The following is a 17,001-nucleotide window of genomic DNA, read 5'->3' as shown; positions in this document are numbered from 1 at the left end:
GGTAACTGAAATAAAGTATAGGAGAGTATGTATAATATATATTTATATATATAATATATATATAATGCCATTTTTCCATTTCCAATGACTACACCATAAAATGTAAGCAAGGCTTCTCAAAACATTGAAACATTCAAAATCAAAACCCTCATTCCAACCTTCACATTCCAAAGGAAAAATAACAGTGCAAAAGCCCATCGTGTCATTATTTCCGATCCAGCCCTCAGTGTTACATATTGGAATCACACCAATCCAATTTTATTATCATGAGCTCAAGAGTGGGACAACAGAGCAGTGTCAATATCTGAGTACTTTTAAAGCATCAACAGGTCTGTTTATTAGCCAACGCAACTTTTTTCAACTGCTAAAAACAAAGTAAAACATGATTGAAAGGGTTATAATTAAGTGTCATGTCCCAAGGTAACCACCTCCTGCTCGTCAAAAACAATGAGAATAATGAGCACTGGAACCTGCAATTTTGATCCAGTAAGATACCATAGACTAATTAGACCTCTAAGTCAGAAGATACCGATCAGTTTTGTTAGAATCATGAATCTGATGAGCAAAGTTGACCAATGGATACCAAAAAAAGCACTTTATACCTTCCTTTACCCAAGAGTGAGTCCTGCCTTGTCACATTCAAAATTCTTACCATTAATGCTGCTGTACAGGTCCCTTATGGATTCCATACACAGTTGTTATCTAGGCAAGAACACAGCTAATGAACATCAGCACAAGTAATCTAATTGAAAAGGTATAAATTTGGGGACAGCAATTCATGACATGCTTTAGAGTAAACGATTTTTGTCAGCTTCTTCACGTTTATATTACAACAGTAGTTGTACTGTTAAGTCATCTGCAGTCTGGGCATGTCAAATTTATACTGAAAGTAAATCTCAAGCCCTACTCCTGGCTACATCCCTATGAACAAATAATACAACACTGCCAGCTTAAAAATCTAATTTGTTTTGATTTGTGCTTTTTAACAGCAAACAATGTAGTTGACTTGTGTTTTTTTGTTGTTGTTGTTGTTTTTTTTTTTTTTTTTTTTTTTAATGACAATGTATTTGGGACAAGTTCTGCTTTTTAAAATACGTGTATTCATGTATGTGCAGTGTTGAGAATTCATGGCAACACTAGTCTCCTCTGTGATTTTTTTTTTTTTTTTTTAAAAAAAACATCATAAGTACTGAGTATTCAAGTAAAATTCCCCAACAGTTCATGACATTTTTAGAAACGTGTGCAAAACTGCAAAACTCATTGTAATAGAATGTGTAAGGTCAAAGGGGTGGAACAGCTGACTGAGGTTTGATTTAATAAATGCATCATAAATCGTAAAAACAAACACTAACCTGAAGAATCTCCAATTGAAATTTCCTGTGCACCACTACAAAATATTTTATATTAATGAGAAAATAGCTTGCAAGGCAGCACATTAAGTATTCACAGCAGGAATATGATTGAAAAGCTAATAACGTAAGTGTAAGGTGTTGACTGACGTATGTACTAATAGCATCTGACTTTTAGCGCTGGCCTTGATTACACAGGAGATGGAGCAGCCATTACAATTCAGAAAAAGAACAATTAATAAATCATTGTCAAATTTTCAAACAATTTGTTTCAAGACCATATTTTAGTTGATAGCCTCCACATTTGTATGGTTAAGTCATTGTTGCTGTGTTTCCTTTCTGTGACCCCAATAACTTTTCTCCCTTCATTTGTGGGTCTTTAGGATGTTGTAAAGGTTCATTCCTGTACCCCTATACAGAATCACTCCTTCTAGCTGCCTTTTCTAGCACCATTACACTTAAAAAATAAAATGCACAAACAACAAGCAGTGACAGCGGCGACTCTTCAATTGTCCAGGATGAATTATGGTAGCATGCTAAAGAAAGGTGCACGTAAATAGCCGGATATGGTACACAGGCCAAGCTCCAGCAGACTATATTCCTTTCTGAGCATTATTTTCCATCCCCCCATCCAAAATACATGCATTAGAATGTAGTAAAACCTTCCAGAAACATCTCTCAGCCAACTGCAGACTTTTCTGTTGCCACATAAGTGCAAAAAAAGGGGCAGGATGTGAACCTGTATAATCGTGTTTTTTCAAAACTTCGTTTGGTGACAGAACACAAAAGGAAAAATTCCTACGTATACACATTAAGTCTGTCTCCACTTTTATAAAACTGGAATAAAATGGGAAAGTGCCATCTTTATAGTTCCTAATTGAAGTTTTAATGTCCTTTTAACACAAAAAGGTATATACATATCAGAGCTACGTAACCTTTTTTATTCAACTGGACAAGTGTCAAACCCTGTAGATTTATAGGGCAAAACAAGATTGGTCAGGAAAGAATTGTTCCTATAATTGGTAATCTGACACTATGTCCTATTGCCATTTAAAAAGGTCCTTTTTTCAGTTTATTCAAGTTTGTCACTTTTTTTTTTTCTTTTTTATCTCCGATAAAAAAAATATTCAGACTTTTGTAATCTGCGTATGCTGATCTTCATCAAAAGGTTCATTCTCTGGATCAGAGTCAGTGGTGTCAGAGTATCTATAATGATCAGGTTCATTGTCACTAACATCTGGCGTTACAGAAGTTGAACTGCTAGCCTCTGGATTTGATGGCTCTTCTACTGTTTTTGTGAAAAATAGCTTCACCTGGGAAAGGAAAAAACAACAATTTAAAAAGGGAACCTGAACTTTAACAGAGCACAGGTAACAAGTGAAATTTGAAACAGCGTGGCTCATTTCACTACACTGAATCATACAAGTGCTCCTCTCCCTAATCTGGAAACAAAGGAAGAACAATCTCTTAGAATGGTAGCCAGCCTCCCAGTACCACTCCTAACAAAATAAAGAATAACTGGCAATACAGCAGTTTTTTTTCAAGCCCAGCTGGAAGAGTTCTGCACCAACTATTTGTGTTCTTGAGTTATAGCAGCTGGCCATACTACTGCAGTGGGCCATGCCACACTAAGCTTTTTGACTGTCCTACCTTCTAGATCTTTGATAGCACAGAGATTTTAATGAGTGCACAGGAATGAATAAAATACTTTTTCAACACTATAACCAGTGACTTTTTTATGTTAAAGTCTAATCCATGCAGCATTCAGGTAACTATGATAATTACCTTCAATTAAGTACTACTTATATTTTATAAGCAAGCCAGACAACATCAGATTTCTTTAAAATGCTCTTCTCATTTTGCAACAGCATTGGCATTGGTTTACATTCCTCAAAGCTGAACTCAGGTTAGGTCATAAAGTATTCTCATGAAGTGGGTGCCTCTGTAAATTGACTCAGGAATTACACATAGCTAATTGCAACGCAGCAGGTACAGGAAAGACTGCTGCCTGGGTCTCTGGGTTTCTTACTACTCATTTCTAAAAGGTTAAATAAATACTTAAAAAAAAAAAATAAGCATTTTCTCCCAGTTTCTCATCAGCTTTGCAAAAAAAAAAAAAAAACCAACAAAAAAAAAACCTTACACCTTCTATTGACTTCCTTGGAAAGCAGATAAATTTTAATACCTAGAACTTTTGCAAAATAGTGGCAAACCCACACATTACATTTCTACAGACAACAGTTTAAAACGGTTCCTCCATAAAGCAAGACAAACAAATGAGACAACTTCATGCAGCTTTCCAGCTTTGTTTACATTAAATATATACTGACCTTGAAGTTTGGAGAGAAATATCTGTTGGCTTTGTCTTTATTTGCTTTGTCTAGATCATTTTTTGTTAATGTAAGGATTAAATATTCCTTATCATTATCTGAGCGCTCTGTACTGAAAATACCATCAAGTTCCTGATCTGCAACTAGACTTCCATTTTCTACTTTGTCTGAATTTTCATCCAGTCCTATGAAGAATGTATTTACCCAAAAGTGAAACATTTTGTCCTAGGGGAGGAAAAACAAAGAACAAGCTTGCTTTAATATTCTCCAGCAGCATATTAATTTGACTAACATCATGAACTGGTCAAAAACAAATCAGTAATATCAAATGAAACTTGTTTGAACAACAGCACATCATTGGTTACATTGCACGCAAAGACATTTTCACCAGTTCTTCTAGACAATATGCAAAACTCTGCTTTAAACTAAATTTTAACCATTTGTGCTTTTTGAAGTGACTCCTTATAAAAGGCAGTTTTAAAAACAATCATACCTACAAAAAAAAGCAGATGACAATTAAACAAGTGTTAAACCTCCAATCACAAGGCACAGAGACATTTTCTTCTCATACCTTGGCCAAGATATAGCCAAACTTAATAGTCAACCTGTGCAAACCAGCATAGGTTGACTATTCCACCACCAGCTCCCTTCATAACCATGTTTTTCTTTATTTTTATACTGAATAGTTAAGATTGAGCAAAGACACCCCACAATACAGAACTCCTACAGCGTATTCATTATTCTTTTATGGAGATGGTTTGTAACAGTCAGATGCTTGCAGCCCAGTGCTAAGAGCAGTAATACTCTGAAAGGGGCTGTTCTTTTACACAAAAGGAAATCTTTAACTAGAAGCAGAACTTGATAGATGACCATCAACAGTTATCTGGAAAGGCACGTTGTCAGATTATCCACTGTAACACTGCAACAGGTATCTATGTACATATGTACAAAGGCAAAATACAGATGTACCAGTGATTTTAAAAAGTCACTGGAGAACTAACTAGCTGATAGCAGCCAGTACATTACATCCATCGTTATGACCAGCAGGGCTGTTGTGCCTGTCTACGTATATACTACAGAACCTGCAGAAAGGAATGTTCTGCTCTGGGCTAGACAATCCCTGAAAATACATCCAGGAACATCAACCTTTACACTCTCAGCTGTAGGATAGCTCTGAATGCTCTTGTGCTACTTTTGTCAGTCAAATGTAGGTGTTTCCACAATCAGATACCATTAATAGGCTGGTTCTGACTAGCACACTAAGCACTTCTCTATGTGAAGCCCTGAGCTACGTTTAGTTCCTCTTTACAAATGGAACCTTCTATTTTACTCTGTTTTGAATTTTAAGGCAAAAGATCCAAAATGCAAATAGCTAGCCTTCCCACAATAGCCAAAATTTCTGCATTTCTGTTAAAGGTGGTGGGACATGAGAAGGGAAAGGAAAAAAAAGGAGATAACACATACCAGAATCTAAAATATTTTGATGTTATACAGAACAGAACAGGAAAGCAAATCCTTCTAATCTACTTCACATGTTTAGTTTACTGGAGAGATCTAATTCTAATTCTTATAGGAAAATTGAGGGTCTTCCCTGCTAAACACCTTTGCTGGAAGTGGATGGGCATCAGAGGTGATACAAGAAGGGATTCTAGTGCACATCATATGAGCATGCTTCCCAGATTGAAAGCAACTGGGCACAGTAAATCATCACATCTCTCTGTGGCACTGGGAAGAGCTGCTGCTTTTCTTATGCTCTCTTCCTCACAAACTAATAAAAACGTTTAAGCACGCAAACACTGGAATTAAAAGGTGTCTGATGAAACAACTATCTGCATTCCCCACCAAAGTTCAGTAGCCCCATTTTCAGTACTCTAGGGTAAAATATACAAAAAAAAGTTGCCAGCTAGTGCTTCTAAGGCCACCTATGAGGTACCCCATATCTTTAAGGAAGTGAAGGGGGAAAGGTAAAGTTGAGTTATGTCAGCCAGAAGCACTTCTTGTAGTTAAGCAATTATCCACTTTGACACACCAGTATCTAATTTATCAGAACTAACATACTATGATTACAGTTGTCTTGGGGAGGCTGATAGATGTTTGCACTGACACCAAGTCCCGGTCATGTCATCATCTATTAGGAAGTATTGTTGGAGCCCATCCATTCAATTACAGCAATCAGCAGGTTCTTGACAGGCCCAGCCTGTTCAAACACTTAGCACCCTCTTCTTCACTAATGCTACCTCATATACAGTCTTAAAAACATCCCACCCTGGGGTCTGGAAGTAGAAGATTAATGTCCTGGAAAAGAAGGTTTTACTCCTCATAATGCCTCATGAAGAAAAGTGGCAGTTAGGCAAAATCCTCATTAAGTCTTCAGGATAACTCGGTCCATTATTCCTCCTGGGTTCTGAAGATGAATCCCCAAGAAGATACATAGTCATCCAAGGAGATGACCACTCCTGCTCAAACCAAAATACCCAGTTCAGGTCAAAACAGAAAGATCAAGGACATCAGCCCTCCAGCTACAGAACAGGAAGGACTGGAAGTCCAGGTTCTGTGATACAACGTAGGAGAAGCAAGCTGTGGCTGATGTTTCTAGCAGCTCAGTAAGCAATTGGACATACCACCCGCAGCCTCATTCTGATGGAGAGTTGTAACTCCAGAGAAGATACAAAGAAAGTGCATTTCCATGCCTGACCAGAGCTAAAGGAGATCCACCTCTCTGTAGGTGGGTGATGGTAGTACTGCATCATTCTTCAAAACCACAATGCAAAAGCAGCAATGTACTTCAGTGCTGGTCCTCTAGTACCACACCACCTCCCAGCCGAGGTCAAGCAGAGGAGAGGATGAAGCTGATGACACTGCAACACAATGAATGGAAAAAATAGAAAAATGGCTTATACCTACAGTGCTGAAGCAGCTTTGGAGGAAAACAGTGCCAAGCAAACAAGGCCACTGGATGCAAACACGAAATGGCTTGCAAGAGGCCAGAAGGAATGGTCTTGTCACGTCTTAGTTTTTAAGCTTGATAGTGGAGCAGAACCAGAAAATAATATTTGGTATATAAAAGCCAGCCTGAACAAGCAACTGCAGGACTTCAGCACACTACTGAATACAGCCTGGAGAAGACAAGACAAAAACTTCTCACCAGGTATCTTCTACTTCGTCTCCTTTTGGGTAAATTTGCACAGAGGTCTTCAGGTGCAGAGAACGAAACAATATAACTTCCCTGAGCTGGTTATTTACTCTTTTCATCTCCCTCCAGCTTTTTAAACATCAAGTTTATTCTCCTTCCGTCCACTGCTACACTAGCTAAACTAGCTTAATCAACTAAGTTCATGGGTACTAGAACATTGTATAGCCATTCAACTTGAGGGAAGACTTGATCAAGCTTTTGGGAATTACCTCTGTATGGCTGATAACTTTCCTGTTTTCGCTGGAAAGCAAAACCCATTACTCAAAGTGAGGATTCTGTCAGCTTCAGCTAAAGTGGCAAGCTCCAAGATATTTAATACAAGACCATGAAAAAAATTGACATAGGATGGGCCAAAGAGAGGGATTTTAAAAAATTAAAACATGAACAGAACTTGGGCTTTATGTACCAAAATGCGAGTATCAGAACAAGTGCTCACAGGAATACTAATAAAAAGAGGCTTCTGAAAAAGAGTATTAGCTAGGTTTTCGTTTGTTTTTTTTGCGTGTGTTGTATGGCTTTTTAGTTTTTTAATGTATTTGCGTTCAACTTCTAGTACATCACAGGAATTTGCCCTTAAAAATCTCAGGTATATTTCTTTCCCAATAACTAAGTATCGCATCATAAATCTACAATGCAGTATCAGACACCTGGTCAAAAGCTGATTTAATCACAAATATTCTGACATACAATACTCTGACAGGTAACACATATAACCCCTACCTTCCTTGGAGTTTCTTGAAGTTCTCAGTTCTCAGCTGAAAGAAAAATATGCCTCACTCTAGAGTTGATATTTGCCTCTAAACTGCAGATTGAGATCCAAACCCCAGATCATTTAAGCCATCATCCAAGGGGTTCCCATATCCTCATGGGAGTTTCATTTTGCAGAGACACAACAGGCACTTAATCATTTTGCAGCAACAGATTAGGATGGAGATGCCTATCCAGCAATCAGAAGATAAAGAACATGTTTCAAGCTGTTCCAGGCTAGCATTATGATGGAACTGATGAAACTCGTACCATTTTTCGGATCAACTGTTGTCTTCTGACATTTCAGAGAGTCATTCTTCAGTGTTCCCTAGAAGCAATTGCCCCAAGTTTTCTTTAAACCAGTAGAATCACAGAAGTGTTTGCATTGGAAGGGACATAAAGGTCATATAATTCCACACCCCTGCCATGCACCGGGACACCTCCCACCAGACCAGGCTGCCCCATCCAGCCTGGCCCTGAGCACTGCCAGGGAAGGGACAGCCGCAATTCTCTAAGTCACCTGTTCCAGGTGCATCACCACCCTCTGAGTAAAGATTTTACTAATCTAGTTATAATTAATCTAATCTAAGTCTACCCTCTTTTTAGTTTAAACCCATGACCCTTGGCCTGTCACTACACTCTGACAAAGAGTCCCTCCCCAGATTTTTCTGTAGCCCCTTTTAGGTACTGGAAGGTCACTACCAGGTCTTCCCAGAGCCTTCTCTTCTCTAGGCTGAACAGCCCACAGCTCTAGCCCGTCTTCACAATAAGGGGTGCTCCAGCTTCTTGATCATCTTCATAGCCCTCCTCTGGACTCAGTCCAACGCTCAATCTCCTTCCTATGTTGGGGGCGAGGAGCTGAATGCAGAGCTCCAGGTGGGGTCTCATGAGAGCAGAGCAGAGGGGACAATCCACCTCCCTCACCCTGCCACCCACAACTGCTGTTGGGTGCAGCCCAGGGTACAGTTGGCTTTTTGGGCTGCAAGCACACATTGCTGGCCCTTGTTGAGCTTTCTCATCCACCAACACCCCCAGGTCCTTCTCAGAGCTGCTCTCCATCCATTCTCTGCCCAGACCTGTGTTTGTGTTTGGGACTTGCCCTGGCCCCAGGCTGCAGGACCCTTGCACTTGGCGTTGTTGAACACTCATAGGTTTGCACAGGCCACTTCTAAGCCTGTGCAAGTCCCTCTGGATAGCATCCCCCTTTCCCTCCAGCATGTCGACTGGCACCACGCAGCTTGGTGCCACCAGCAAACTTGATGAGGGTGCACTCCATCCCAGTGTCCATGTCACAGACAAAGCGTCAGTCCCAATGCTCACCACTGAGGAACACCACTCGTCACTGGTCTCCACCTGGACATCAAGCTGTATAACTGCAAATCTTTCAGTGCGACCAATCCAGCAATTCCCTCACCCACCGCGTGGTCGTCCATCAGACCACAGCTCTCCAACGTAGAGACAAGGATATCACTGGGACAGGTCAATGGTTTTGCACAAGTCAAGGTAGATGATGTCAGGTGCTCTTCCCCTATTCACCAATTTTGTAACCCCACTGTAGAAGGCTACCTGATTTGCCAGGCACCATTTGCTGTAGGTGACGCTGTCTGTCACCAGTCACCTCCTTATTTTCCATGTACCTTAGCAGAGTTTCCAGGAGGATCTGCTCCATGATCTTGCTAGGCACAGAGGTGAGACTTGACTGGTCTGTAGTTCCACAGATTTTCCTTTGTTCCCTTTTTAAAAATTGAGGTCTGTGTTTCCCCCTCTTCCAGTCAGTGGGAACTTCAGCAGACCACCATGACTTCTCAAATGCGGACAGTGGTGTAACAACTACATCCACCAGTTCCCTCAAGAATCATGGATGCATCACATTGGTTCCATGGACCTGTGCACCTTCAGGTTCCTTAGATGGTCTCAAACCTTCTCCTACAATGGACAATTCATCATCGTTCTCCCAGTTCCTGCCCTTTGCCTTCTGGGGCCTGGGCCATGTGGCTGGAGCTCTTGCCAGTGAAGACAGAGGCAAAAAAAAGTCACTGAGTACCTCAGCCTCCTCTATTTCCAGGTAACTAGATCTCCTGTTCTGTTCCAGAGAGGGCTCACAATTTTCCAATCATCCTTTTATCACTGATGTACCTATAGAAGCCTTTCTTGTTGTGCCTGATGTCCCTGGCCACATTTAATTCTAACAGGGCTTTGGCTTTCCTAACCTGATCCCTGGCTGCTTGTACAATGTCTCTGTATCCTTCCCAGGCTATGTCCTTGCTTCCACCTTCTGCAGGCCTCCTTTTCCTCTTTGAGTTTGGCCAGGAGCTCCTTGTTCATCCATGCAGGCCTCTCGGCATATTTGCCTGACTTCCTCTGTTGGGATGCATCACTCCTGAGCTTGGTGGAGGTGGCTCTCAAATATTAAGCAGCTTTTTTGGGCTCCTCTTCCTCCCAGGGTTTTTGTCAGGTGGCCTCTAGCAGACCCCCACTATAGTGTCCCCTGTCCTTGCCCTCCCTGTAATCCTGACCCATCAGCTCTGTCAGCTCCTCATCCATCCCCAGGCAGAGCCCAAGGCACTGCAACCACTCACACTGACAGAGGGTGATGTCCCCTCCTCGCCTCCCCTGCCTGTCTTTCCTAAAGAGTCTGTATCCTTCCAGCTAACAATTCCAAGTATAGGGGCCATCCACCACATCACCATAATGCCAGCAAAAGTCACAGCCCTGCAGGCAGGGGAGGCATCTCTAACTCTCTTGTTTATTCCCCATGCTATATGCATAGCATAGAGACATTTAAGTTTTGGCTCCTGCATAAGTTTGGATCCTGACTTACTGGCTGAATTCCTTTGTGCTGCTCTTCAGGTGTTCTCACTGCTGACCTATGATCCTTCTCCAAGCTCTGGGCATCTATCCTGACTCCAGCATCAAACAGGGAGGAACAGGATGGATTGAAGTTTTCCCTCCCCCAGCAACTCCAGTTTAAGACCTCTTCACCAACTTGGCATCCTATGACCAAAAATGCTCTTTCCCTTCTCTGACAGGTAGACCCAGCAGACCAGGTTTCTCAAAGCAAGTCTCATGGTCTAGGCAGATGAACCCATATGTGGCACCAGTCCTGTAACCATCTGTTGATTTGCCAGATTCGACTGGCCCTTTCAATCCCCTCCCCTTTTTGGATTAAAAAACTATCTTGCGCTCCTGATTCCCTAACTGTGTTTCCCAGGGCTCCATAATCCCTCTTGCTACTCCTCAGAGTGCTCCTGACTGCATCACCGGTGCCCACATGGAACAGCAGCAGCAGCAGATACTGTGATAACTTTCAACGTGTGCAAGAAAATTTGTTAGCAACTACCTATAAATCTGCTAAGAAGAAACCTTGCAAGAAAAAGAACCAGTGATGGGCAGCAGACTTGTAATTACAGCTTCCATAAACATGTCTGAGTAAGCCAGAATCTTTGAAAGATACGATACTGTAATTCCTATTAAGCTACTCCTCGTAGCTTAGGTGATCCACTCCAGAGGGTGGTAAGTCTGCAATAAATCCCCACACCAGAGGGCCTCCTCTTTTCGGGTTTTGAGTAAAAACAATACACAGTCAACTTATCTAGAAGAGGAAAAAGGGCTTCACTACCTCTCATACAGAGGGGTTTTCACAGATGTGAAACATTTGTACAGAAACAAGTGTTCAAATTTGCACCAGGATAGGTTTTCAGCCACTAATATTCACCTTTGGCCTATTCTCATCTTAGTCACTTTACATAACAGTGTCAGAGGGACCATGTGGAAGGGACTATCCCCGGTGCCAAAGCAAACATCAGAGATGGAATATTTCACTAATTCTCAATACCAAGAACTCAGCAGTGATTTCATAAAACAGACTAGGATGCTTACACCAGACAGATGTCCTGAATTTTTCTGCTCATTTACACTAGAGCTAGCAGAGGTGGCCTTATCAGAACTATTTAACTACTGTACACCTACTTTATTTTGGCCTGAATTCTTATACAAGGTTGAGGATATTTAAACATTATGTTCAACACATTTTGAAAGCAGATTATCAAGGTGATTTCTTTACAAAAGACTTTTGTCTGGAGAAGAGACCATTCCTATCTCAGGAAGCTTGCAGATGTAGAAAGAACAGCTTTCAAAATCTCAGCATTTCTTAGCTCCGTCTGTCCAAGAACACTGAGAAAAGGAGCACCTTCACACTGTCTGTAGTCCACAGACCTAGAATAGTGAAATCACAGCTGACACAACATTCTGAAATGAAACTACAGTACAGTAACGTGCTTGCTACATTTCTGTAGACAATTCTATAAACTTTTCTACATATTCTTGAAGACTGAACTTATACTACAGAAGTCATATGTGACAATGAAGACATGTAGTTTATGCTGTCACTGGATCTCAGTGCTCTCTGTAGAGGTAAAACAAATGCAGGAATATGATCTGGGTGCTACATACCCAAGATCCAGCAGGACTATGAATTGGTGTTATGAAAGCTTACTTGGGGACTGGGAAATGCAGCACAATGCTTTTGATGAAGTCTGTTTGCAATCCACATATTACCAAAGACAGTAAAGAAACCACAATTCCCAGTTCAGATAGAACAGAGACCAGATAAGACAGGACCTTGACTCAGATGTTTGGGTTTCGTTTCATCTCCTCCTTGTATTCCTCATGTCTAGCCACAGAACTAATCTGGGTGCTCCTTTCAAAACTTTCTCTTGTGCACTGAAGCTTTAAGCATCAATAATTTTAATGTCTAAAATGAGACATTACAATTTGCCAAATACTTTATTTTACAGTTCTGTCTTGCACAGCTGCACTGAACAATTAAGACATCTGGTTAAACAAGCAGCAGAAGAAAATATTCCTATTAATAAACTGTTCAAACTTTTGCAGACAGCTGAAGAGGATATTTCTAGCTACTGAAAAATTATCATTATACTAGTTAACTGTACCTTGTAACTGAACAAACCCATGAACTAAATAGATGTGTAATACACATGCATGCTAATAGGTAGACCCTGCACGCACAGTTAGGAGGCTATCATCTTATCACTTATGTTTTGTCTCCCAATCCACTGTAGTTTTTTCTCATTTTTTGTTTTGCCTGTACACAAGATTTGCTCAAAGAATTCTCTTAAGTTTTTATAACTTAAACTGTAAACAACTATTCATAAAGATCAGATTTTTTTTTTGTAGTAAATACAAAGTTAGTATTTAGATCAAGATTTCATTCCTACCCTTCTCTTAAGTAGACGCAAACTAGTTCCACAAGCACCAGAATCAATGAGACATTTATCTTTAAGAAGTCATCGATTTTGGTGCCATAGTAAGTTCAAGATTACTTTTTTTCCCCACAACTGAGATACTAATAAAATTCTCTGTTCTGAGTGAATTCTCTAAATGTCTGATGTCAAGGCGTTGCAGCTGAACAAAACACTGCAGTATGAACTCAAAAGATGGCTGAATAGATTGCAGAGATTTTCACAAAGTGTGTAGGAACTCAATTATCTCGAAACTTCAACCAAATTTGACAGATGGATAGAAATCAGCCAACAGCACACAGACAAGATCTTCTGTGCCTGCTAAAACCTTAAGAAAATTTAGTGAAGAAAACAGCTGGAGTTAACTTGCTCAGTATGCAAGTCTATTTTTTAGAACGAGAACGTTTCTTCCTCAATCAGATTGCTCACTACTACCCAAACTACTGCAAAACATATCCAGCATAACTTTTATCTAACCTTTGTACTTAATTTCACTGACTTAAATATCCATCTTTCATTTGTGGTAGATTCTCTACCTGGGAAAACTAGAAAAGAATTAAATACAGCAATTACACATCACTGAAAAATAGACAAAATCCTAGTCCTGCATCAGCATCGGTCCAACAACATTTTCCAGAAAAACAAGAAAAACCAACCTTTTTCAAACATCTTGTTCTGTTTGTGGAAAAACTCCACTTTGATATCACCGCATACCGGCAAAAGGTTGAGGGAATTCAAAGTACATAAACTTGTCTTCACGTCTTGAGGGTCCTGAAGGGGAGGTGAATATCTTTACCTTTAGCTGGTACACCACAAACTGAGGATCTGCATGGCAAAAAAAGAGTGTCACTTTGCAAGAAATGCCTTTAAGTGTAAAAACAACAACAACAAAACCAGGACCATAATAATAACCTACAGCACTTTGGAAGTTAAGTATTTGCAAGAGTCAGGGCAATAAAAAACCTTACTGGATACCACTGGAAATGACAGATTTCCATACTTTGTAGCAATATTCTCAGGCAACCATAGGATTCATGAAAAGTTGCTGTTTCTTTTTAATATATAATGACTACAGATAGTAACTACTACTTGATTTTTCCTTGCACATTCCTTCTCATCTCTATACTACATGGATATAACTGAGGGGTTTTGTTCTCTTTTGTCTCATCTTCACATTGTAGAGTGGGCAGTCATGTCAGATCAGATTTTTTTGTGTTAGATGTTTGTGTCAGAACAGATTTCTGTTCTTACACAAACAGAACTGTTACACAAACAAAAACAAGGACAAAATTTAACTTTAATACACAAACCAATCTGCACCAACAACAGACTATACAGATGCAGACCGTAAGTCTGTCCTGTAAATCACCACCACAAAACAGAGCCAGCTATAGCATAGCTTTCTCAAATAAGGTAACAGCTGAAATTGTGAGGGTTTTCTGGTGCAGCCTAAGCAAATGCAATTTGGAAGTTGCCAACGAAAACTAGTATGAAAGCCATAAATATTAAATGAAATTTATTCAACAAAATCCTTCTGCATTTACTCCTGATTTTCCATTAACAGCAGATGTAGCCTGCTCTCTAGACAACACGCACCAAACCATATCTGCCTCAGACTTCACGGCAATGCAGAAACCACCACAGTGGAGCTGTGGGAATCTCTACCAAGCATACCCACACTATCTTGCTGAACAGCCTATCCATAACACTTACTTATCTCTCTCAAATCCTCAGCACTGTGAAACCCTTTTTTTTTTTTTTTTTTTTTTGCCCAAGAGACATGGCTCTGCTCAGTCTGAGACTTCAAAACAGAAGGAAGATGACAGAATTAAGATTGAAAGATACCATATATTGGTAAAATTAGTACTATCACAGTAGATACACCACTAAAGAGCACAACATCATTGCTTTCACATTCTGAAAAATCACTGAAATCTCCACAGAAACAAATTGTTGCAGTACACGAAGATGTTCAAGTTGGTAAGTACTGTCCACTTATATGCTTAGCAAATATTCGTCTCAGCATCCTACAGTGAAAACAGCATGCTAACAACCTGATACGGCCAAACAAGTTAATGCTCATGTAAACGATTCATACTTCATGTAACTTGATTTTACAAGTAATAGTTATCCAAAACACTGAATAAGGAGAAAATGCAGAATCTGTGACCTCCACACCACTATTGCAGAGACAGAGGCTTTCTGGCACTGGCTCTTCCTTTCCTCCTCCTCTTCCTGTAAATACAGCTAGCCTGACAAGCTGCTAGATTGTTTCTTATGTGCATTGTGTTCAGGTACTGTCTTACAACAACATTAATAGTGCAATTTAAATCAGAGCCGCAAGAGGCACTGGAATTAATTACACATTAATCCCCATAGCAAAACCATTAGAAAAAACATTTCCACTGTAACAAAAAATGAACACGCAACGTCAGGTACTTCCTGCTCTGAAACACAACCCACAGGAAGACAGAAGTAAATATGTACTTACACTAGAAAGTTTCAAGGAATCTGCTGTTCCTTGCTAACATACTGCACACCAGCAACCCACATTATTCATTTACAGGTGTATATATAATATTTAGTAAGTCTTTAAATAAAGAAAAATTTATTTCACAGTTAATTAGATATGTACCCAGTGGAGCTGACTTTTTTTTTTGAAACCATCATGGGAAGAATAACATCACTTGAAGCCAACTTGCCATTGAACAATGTTTTTCAGCAATTCATGTTTCCCAAGAGTTGCTATATTTTAAAAAAATGGCTTTTTTAAAAAAGGAACAAATACCTAAACGTGTATATGTACGTATGTGTGTGGTGTGTGTATATATATACACACACACACACGTACATATACACGTTTATATATATATATATATATATATATATATACACGTTTATATATATATATATATATATATATATATATATATATATATGGTATCACTATTTAGCTTTAAACAGTTACGTATTTCCCAATTTAAAAATTATAGTAAAATGGTCATACAACTCTGTCACAGACCTCAACTAAACTATACCTTGGAGGATAAAAATGAATAGACCACACTAACAGCAGATTTTGGAAAGTTTGGTATTTAAATATGGTCTTGTCATCCTTTAAGATGTGCTGCCGTTCACATCACATATCAGAATGGTAACTTACAGCATAGCTGCTTGGCATCACACAAGTGACTTAAAGTCAAGTTCAAATGCTGCCTTGTTTTCTTACACGAGCTAATGGAGAATAATGTAGCACTGGGTACTTACTGCAAGTTCCACCGCTGAACATGGGAATTGTTTCAAACATCATCTTGTGAAACAGCAGTGCCACTGGTCTGTAATCCAGGTGATTCTTTAACAGGTAGCTATAATAGTACACGTAGCGTCTCTGACTGGGAATTGTTACTCCCTAAACAAAGGAAAAATATATGTCAAAAAGCATCCAGACCATTTGCTAGCAGTGACTAACAAGGCTCCTGCGTACTATCTTGGGATTTAACTAAAGATGAATAAACCACGAATGATAAGGTAAGCAAAAGTACACAGAATAAACCACCATTTTTTATGCTGAGCAAATCTTTGGCAGTTAGGCTGGAGACTAGCACAGAGTAAAATACCCTTGCTGGTAGTAACTCAAAAGCAGGGGAATGCTCCATCACAGAAACCATCATTACAGCTTTTTAGTAGCTCCTAACAACCCACAGGGATTTCTTTCTTGCGACTAGAAAGTTAGTTGGAGCCTGGTCCAACTAACTGGCTTAAAAAACAGCGAAAACGTAACAGCCCGTGGGCACATCCCATTTTTCCCCAGTCATTTGTCCACATCTCTTTCACTTGACTGGTTCTCCAGCTACTTTTGACTGGTTTCTCCAGCTACTTTTGTAGGTATCTCCTAGCATCCATCTCAAGCAGCAAGGTAAAGAATGCAACCTTTTCCAAATCTTGAACATAAAGCCCTCAAAGACTGTGTGTGACAGACTTCCAGCATCACTGTGAGGAGGCCCCTATAATTTTTAAGCACCAGTACATGGATTACTTTTCTACAGCAGTTTCAGAGGACTCTTCTTTGGTTTGCTAATATCACTGTACTAATGACTGACACTACCTTCTATTAAAGACAT

At 39.8% G+C, this 17,001-nt stretch overlaps 1 protein-coding gene across 1 annotated transcript in view; it reads right to left on the bottom strand.

The window, feature by feature from the left end:
* Nucleotides 1-1,108: 1,108 nt before the first annotated feature.
* Nucleotides 1,109-17,001, bottom strand: part of PTEN (phosphatase and tensin homolog) — a 46,288-nt gene continuing 30,395 nt past the window's right edge. Inside the window, 6 exon segments of the mRNA XM_032191129.1 lie at nucleotides 1,109-2,662; nucleotides 3,680-3,904; nucleotides 13,358-13,425; nucleotides 13,537-13,600; nucleotides 13,602-13,705; nucleotides 16,148-16,289. Coding sequence (XP_032047020.1) covers nucleotides 2,477-2,662; nucleotides 3,680-3,904; nucleotides 13,358-13,425; nucleotides 13,537-13,600; nucleotides 13,602-13,705; nucleotides 16,148-16,289 — 789 coding nt within the window. The 3' untranslated portion in view covers nucleotides 1,109-2,476.

The sequence above is a fragment of the Aythya fuligula genome, chromosome 7 (genome assembly GCF_009819795.1).
Source record: "Aythya fuligula isolate bAytFul2 chromosome 7, bAytFul2.pri, whole genome shotgun sequence".
Classification (NCBI taxonomy): domain Eukaryota; kingdom Metazoa; phylum Chordata; class Aves; order Anseriformes; family Anatidae; genus Aythya; species Aythya fuligula.
Note: the sequence above shows the minus strand (reverse complement) of the source record. Positions and strands in the feature narration are given on the sequence as shown.